The sequence below is a fragment of the Poromitra crassiceps genome (genome assembly GCF_964638095.1).
Source record: "Poromitra crassiceps genome assembly, contig: HAP1_SCAFFOLD_1081, whole genome shotgun sequence".
NCBI classification, from domain to species: Eukaryota; Metazoa; Chordata; class Actinopteri; order Beryciformes; family Melamphaidae; genus Poromitra; species Poromitra crassiceps.
Genome location: NW_028151329.1, coordinates 35,001 through 42,653, shown reverse-complemented (window position 1 = coordinate 42,653; position 7,653 = coordinate 35,001). Strand labels below are relative to the sequence as shown.

Genomic DNA, 7,653 nt, shown 5'->3' with positions numbered 1-7,653 from the left:
CGTCTGTGTCTGTCTGTGTGTGTGTGTGTATGTCTGTGCGTGTGTGTGTGTGTCTGTCTGTGTGTGTGTGTGTGTGTGTGTGTGTGTGTGTGTGTGTGTGTCTGTCTGTGTGTGCGTCTGTGTCTGTCTGTGTGTGTGTGTGTATGTCTGTGCGTGTGTGTGTGTGTCTGTCTGTGTGTGTGTGTGTGTGCCTGCCTGCAGACAGAAGCACTGGTGGGTGGGCATCTTTACGTGTCAGCCTGCACAAACATAATTTGTCATCATCCGCTCATTCTGCATTCTGCAGCCGCTAACCTTTAGAGAGAACAGCTAGTGAAATCTGAATAATCACAATATAAAACCAATGCCACCCACCCACCTACCAGTCTGCCTCTCTCTCCACCGCCGTCTGGCTGCCATCTTTTATGCATGGATGTTTCCTTCCATCTCTCTCCGTTCCCCCTTTGTTTGTCAGCAGGCCCAAAGCAGGTCCAGCAGAGGAGAGGAGAGGAGGAGGAGGAGGAGGAGCAGAGGGACGGGCCATGGCTCTTCGTCCAGACGTGGCCTATAATCTGTTGCACACGCTGTTCTACGGCCTTCTGGCTTTCAGCACCATGAGGTGAGCGTGGGAGGATCATGCCATAAGGTTTGTGGTATGTTACTATGACATGGTGTTTGGTCATGTCTGTAGTACCGTACATTACCACATGATTTGGAATTGCTCAAATCGCAACAGGGTGAAATCTGAAAGAGCGTGACTGCCGTGACATATGGACGGTAGATTCCTTTTACATCCAGACATGAAAGCAGTAAGTGCTGCATTCACAAAAAGAAAATGTTTGAATGCTTTTAATGCATGGCAGAGTCAGGTAAAAACGCCACACTTTTCATGTCAGCACTTTCTCTAAAAGGCTGATGAGGAGCAAAAGGCATTAGTTTGTGTCAGTCAGGGTTTAGGGTTAATTTAATGATCCTGTGCCTTCCTGTCAGGCTACTCCTGTGCATTAAAACACTGTGAGATTTATTTTGTAAGGCTGCACTTCCTCTTCACTACACGTACACACAGGCCCGCAAACACACACACACACTGTGGAGTCTCGTCAGCCTACCCCCTGACAGGTGAGAGCAGGAGGACAGCCAGCCACCACAGTGACGTCAGAGCAGGGGGATCCCAACAGAAACGCTGTCTGGGACGCGTCATCACTGATAGGTACTTCCCCAATTATGTCCTGAATCAGTGGGACCGCTAGCAGCCGGGCGCTGTTAGGAACAGAGCGCCCGGCTGGAACAGATCCCCAATCAGTGGCCCTAGAAAAACAGACGCCGCTCTGAAGCTCACTGTGTGGCCGGTTTTCCTCCAGGTGGAAGCGCTCCTTGCTGTCGGGCGGTAAGTCAGATTTCCACTCCTCTCCCTAAACATTCTCGTGTCATAAAATGATGTTGCCTGACAGACCCTCTCTCCTCTCGTCCACAGGCACGTTACGGGAGCACTTAAACGAGGAACGGAGCCCTGGCTACGTGGTGGGGAGCAAACCCCCTCACTGGCCCCAGGCTAACCCAGCCTACTTTAGTTATATATATTTCATGGACATACCCCGATAAGGGAAGAGTTTTCATTTTGGTGAATAAAACAACGCTTCGGCGTTTAAAACTGTTTTCTGTGTCTTGGATTGAATCAGAGTTGCCACAAGTGGTGGAGAATGCAGGCACTCTGATTCAACGCCAACCGCACGCACCATGGAGCAAGCACAGGCTCTGGTGGCCCTAATCCAAAGCCAAACTGACCTACAGCAGGCAGTACACGAACTGATAAAAAAAATAGAGAAAGACGGCTCGACTTCCCGGGCTCCAGGAGATGTCCTCACTAAGCAGACCCCCGACGATGATATCGAGGCATACATGGAGCTCTTCGAAAGAACGGCGGTGCGAGAGGGATGGCCCGCAGCCCACTGGGGAGGCATCATCGCGCCCTTCCTCACGGGCCAGGCACAGAGGGTTTGCCGGGACATGTCCATGGGAGAGGCCCGCGACTTTGTGAAGCTGCGCACCGCCATCCTCGCCAGTTACGGCTACAGCCTTCCTGCTCGCGCACAAAGGTACCATGGCTGGAGGTACACCCCGGACCAACCGCCCCGCTCCCAAGTCGCCGATTTGCTGAGGCTCACCCAGAGTTGGCTCACCTCCACCGGGGAGCCCCCGTGGATAGAACGCCTCGTAATAGACAGATGTATCCGCTCCTTGCCGCCCGACGCCCGAAAATATGCTGCCCAGGTGAGCCCCTCATCGCTGAACGCATTGGTGGCCTTGCTAGAGAACCACCAAGTCAGCGCCGACATGATGCGCCACACGCAGAACGAGCCCCTCCGAAAGCCCGCCATAGCCGACAGACCCAGCCGAGACAGCCGACGCCGGCCACCGCCGCTACAGCCCCCGACCCAGAGGGACCCTCGTGCCCAGGCCGACCGAGTGAGTCGGCAGCTGAGGAGGTGCTATGTCTGCGGACAAGAGGACCACCTCTCCTGGTCCTGCCCCGACCGGGATGTGTCGATGCCTTCCGCCGCCGGAGACGAACCACGGCCCTCCCTCCACACCGGAGGAGCCCCTAGCCAGCAGGCGACACTGCCGGTCAGGGTGGGCCGCATCGACACCCACGCCCTCCTAGACTCCGGTAGTGTGGTGACGCTCGTGCGGGCTGACCTCGTGGAGGTCCTCACTACAGAGACAATGCCGGTGACGTGCGTCCACGGGGACGTGAAGAGATATCCGGTCAGTTATATACGGGTCCAGACCCCGAAAGGCGACGTAAAAGTAGCCGCCGGCGTGGTGCCCAACCTCCCGGTCCCGCTCCTGATAGGCACCGACTGCCCCCTATTCAGCCGGTACTGGAGTCACGGTCGTCGGCCGGAGAAGCCCCGACGAGAGAAACCGAGGGGAAAAAGGATGGCCCGGCCGCGCCTGGCCTGCCCAGCCTTCCGGCCGGGATCAGACGGACCGCAGTCCGAAACATCAGCCGCGGAAGACGGTCCAACCCGGCCAGCCGAGTCGGACACGCCTCCTCTCAACGAGGACCCTTTCGCGGAGTTTCCGCTCCCGGACGACCCTGGACCTCCGGGCCGCGGAGAGTTTGCCTCGGCCCAGTGGGCCGATCCGAATTTGGAAGCCGGCCGCCGCGCCGTCGCTGGCATCGATGGCCAGCACTGTTCCGGGGTGAGACAAAACTTTCCACAGTTTATTGTTAAACATGGGTTGTTGTATCGAGTCGCCAAAACTCCGGGGGGGGATTTAATAGAACAATTGTTAGTACCAAAAACATACGTATCCAGAGTGTTGTATTTGGCCCACACTCACCAACTGGGGGCCCACTTAGGGGTCCAAAAAACGTATGATAGAGTGCTACGCAGATTCTATTGGCCCGGCATAAAGAAAGCCATTGAACTGTTCTGTCGTTGTTGTGGCGAGTGCCAGAAAACGGCACCCCGGCCAATGTACCGGAACCCACTGATTCCACTGCCAATCATCGAGGTCCCGTTCTCCAGGCTGGCCATGGATATCGTGGGGCCTCTCCCGAAGTCCAGCCGAGGACACCGATACATACTGGTAATAGTGGATTATGCTACTCGTTACCCTGAGGCAATACCTTTACGCACTGCTAATGCCAAAAATGTCGCTCGAGAACTGTTCCTGCTATTTAGCAGAGTGGGAATAGCGGAGCAGGTACTCACAGACCAAGGGTCCTGTTTTATGTCCAGAGTAATGACGGCGTTATACAAATGGCTGAAAATCACCCGTATCAGAACTTCTGTTTATCACCCCCAGACCGATGGACTTGTCGAGAGATTCAACCAAACCCTGAAAAAGATGCTAAAAAAACTGATTGACGTGGACGGAAAAGATTGGGACCAACTCCTCCCATACGTGCTGTTCGCCATACGGGAGGTGCCACAGGCCTCCACCGGATACTCACCGTTCGAACTCCTCTACGGCCGAAACCCCCGTGGCCTACTCGACCTGGCCAAGGAGGCCTGGGAAAGCCAGCCCTCCCCCCTCCGGAATGTTATCGAACATGTGGAGCGGCTCCAGGAGAGAGCCAAAAAGGTCTGGCCACTGGTACGGAGTCACATGGAGGAAGCCCAGGCAGCCCAGGCGCGCACCTATAACAGGGGAGCCAAACCCCGGCAGTTCCAGGTAGGAGAGAAGGTCCTGGTGCTGGTGCCCAGCCATGACTGCAAATTCCTGGCAAAATGGCAGGGACCATTTGAAGTAACCGAGAAGGTCGGGCCAGTGAATTACCGGGTCTGTCAGCCGGGGAGGAGGAAAGGCCACCAGATATACCACATAAACATTCTGAAGCCATGGCACGACGCCGAGAGACCCGGCCCCCTAGCCCTCCTCACCCTCGCACAACCCAGGCCACCGCAGACGATCCCCGTGGACATCGGACAGGACCTGGGGCCAGAGCAACTACAAGATCTCAAGGAACTCCTAGGAAGGAGTCATGATGTTTTCTCCGAGCTGCCAGGACGGACACACGCTATCCAACACGACATTGAGACGACGCCGGGAAAAGTGGTGCGACAGCGGCCCTACCGCATCCCCGAGGCCCGGAGAGAAGCCATCCGGGGCGAAGTGAAGAAAATGCTCGAGTTGGGCGTAATAGAAGAGTCCCACAGCCCCTGGTCCAGCCCCATTGTCATTGTGCCGAAGCCAGACGGGACGCTTCGGTTTTGCAATGATTTTAGAAAACTGAATGAAATATCCACTTTTGACGCATACCCGATGCCAAGGGTAGATGAATTAATCGAGCGGCTGGGGCCCGCTCGATTCGTGAGCACCCTGGACCTCACCAAAGGCTATTGGCAGGTACCCCTAACCAGACGGGCGAGAGCCAAAACCGCATTCGCGACCCCCGACGGCCTATTTCAATACCGCGTCCTCCCCTTTGGAGTACACGGCGCCCCGGCCACATTTCAGCGACTGATGGACAGAGTCCTCCGGCCCCATCGCGCTTATGCGGCGGCATATCTAGACGATATCGTCATACACAGCAGCAGCTGGGAGCAGCACATGACACAGCTGGAAGCGGTGCTGGGAGCCCTCCGCCGAGCCGGACTCACCGCCAACGCCAAGAAATGTAAATTGGCATGGACAGAGACAAACTACCTGGGATACACCATAGGCCGGGGGTGCGTAAAACCCCAAATAACCAAAGTGGAGAGGATACAAAATTGGCCCCAGCCCAGGACGAAAAAACAAGTAAAATCCTTCCTGGGCCTGATTGCATATTATTTAAAATTTGTAAAAAATTTTGCCACCATAGCAGCCCCGTTGTATGACTTAACGCGCCAGAAGCTGCCCCACCATGTCAAATGGACGGAGGAAACAAACGCCGCATTCTGTGCCCTAAAGGAGGCGCTCTGCCGAGAGCCGGTGCTGATAGCCCCAGACTTCGCTAAGCCATTCATCCTACACACAGACGCCTCAGGAACAGGAATAGGAGCAGTGCTGGCGCAGGTAATAGATGGGGATGAACACCCCGTTACCTTTATAAGTAGAAAATTGCTTAAACATGAGAGAAACTACTCAACCGTAGAGAAGGAATGCCTGGCGGTGAAGTGGGCCATTCACTACCTACGCTACTACCTATGGGGCAGGGTATTCACCCTCATCACGGACCACGCCCCCCTAAAATGGATGGCGACGAACAAGGATAAAAATGAGCGGGTAACGCGGTGGTTCTTGGAACTTCAGAACTATAAGTTCAAAGTGGAACACAAACCAGGAAGAGAGATACCACACGCAGACGCCATGTCACGCCGAGATGAAGCAGGGGAAAGTGAAGCTCCCCGCACTGGCAGCGAGCTTAGGGGGAGGATGTGTGGAGTCTCGTCAGCCTACCCCCTGACAGGTGAGAGCAGGAGGACAGCCAGCCACCACAGTGACGTCAGAGCAGGGGGATCCCAACAGAAACGCTGTCTGGGACGCGTCATCACTGATAGGTACTTCCCCAATTATGTCCTGAATCAGTGGGACCGCTAGCAGCCGGGCGCTGTTAGGAACAGAGCGCCCGGCTGGAACAGATCCCCAATCAGTGGCCCTAGAAAAACAGACGCCGCTCTGAAGCTCACTGTGTGGCCGGTTTTCCTCCAGGTGGAAGCGCTCCTTGCTGTCGGGCGGTAAGTCAGATTTCCACTCCTCTCCCTAAACATTCTCGTGTCATAAAATGATGTTGCCTGACAGACCCTCTCTCCTCTCGTCCACAGGCACGTTACGGGAGCACTTAAACGAGGAACGGAGCCCTGGCTACGTGGTGGGGAGCAAACCCCCTCACTGGCCCCAGGCTAACCCAGCCTACTTTAGTTATATATATTTCATGGACATACCCCGATAAGGGAAGAGTTTTCATTTTGGTGAATAAAACAACGCTTCGGCGTTTAAAACTGTTTTCTGTGTCTTGGATTGAATCAGAGTTGCCACAACACACACACATACACAGACACACACGCTCACAGACGCACGCACACACACACATACACACACACACACATACACAGACACACACGCTCACAGACACACGCACGCACACTCACACACACATACACACAGACACACGCACTCACAGTCAGACACACACACACACAAACACACACACATTCACAGAGACACAGACACACATTCACACAGACACACATTCACACAGACACACATTCACACAGAGGCAGACACACACATGGCTGCCACTCATACAATGATGGTATCTCTTCAGACTGCCGGGGACACAGCCTTCTCTCTCTCTCTCTCCCTGTCTCCCTGTCTATCTCTCCCTGTCTATCTCTCCCTGTCTATCTCTCTCCCTGTCTCTCTCTTTCCCTGTGTCTCTCTCTCTTTATCTCCCTGTCTCTCTCTCTCTCTCTCTCCCTGTCTCTCTCTCACCCTCTTGTCTCTCTTATCTCTCCGTCTCTCTGCCAACATGTTTCTTGCTGATGTTATGATCTCATTTCTCTCTGCTGATTATTCCTGCCTGCTTCATCTTTGCATGTTGCCCTTTCATGTGTTCTGCACTCTGATGAGTGTGCTGTGGATGGAGACTTTGATGCTAATGCCATGTTTCATGTTTCACTGAGACCACACTGCAACCATTCAGTACGTCTTCCAATAAACACTCAGTTCCCTCACTGTATCTGTTTACATTCAACACTCATTTCTAGTCCAAACAGAAGGTCAACACTTTGTTTTTTATACCTAGACTCCTTCCTCTTATCAGCGAGTGAGGGTGTGTTTAAGTGCCTCCACAGTGGAGGATGTGGATTTCTGCATAGTCAGGCCCCTCCCCTATCCACACACATCACATCACACCATCGCGCACCCATCAGCAGAACATTCATTCAGGTTAGTTCACTGAGGCAGTCAGTTTATACAGAGTGGAAACCTAAGCAGGTGGAACATTTTTGAAAAATTAATATACAACGAGACCAGGGTTGGATTCCAATATTTAAAAAAAAAACGTCCTGACTCCTATTGTTGCTAACCACTTGACCTCATGACGTGTTCCACGTGTTCAAGGCAAGTTGTGAAGGACAATTCTTAAGGGCTTAGGAAAAGACAACTGCAGTGCTACTGCTAAGACAATATGACTACACTTATGCTAGGCTACGTACGTAGGCTACACTAGCATAC

The 7,653-nt window shown here is 53.8% G+C and overlaps 1 protein-coding gene across 1 annotated transcript in view; it reads left to right on the top strand.

Annotated features, from left to right (window-relative positions):
• Window positions 1-457: 457 nt before the first annotated feature.
• Window positions 458-7,653, top strand: part of LOC310771713 (protein C-mannosyl-transferase DPY19L3-like) — a gene marked incomplete at both ends in the record, with an annotated part of 32,409 nt that continues 25,213 nt past the window's right edge. The window contains one exon of the mRNA XM_083664257.1: window positions 458-598. Within this exon, the coding sequence (XP_083520383.1) occupies window positions 458-598 (141 nt within the window). The remainder of the gene's footprint in view (window positions 599-7,653) is intronic.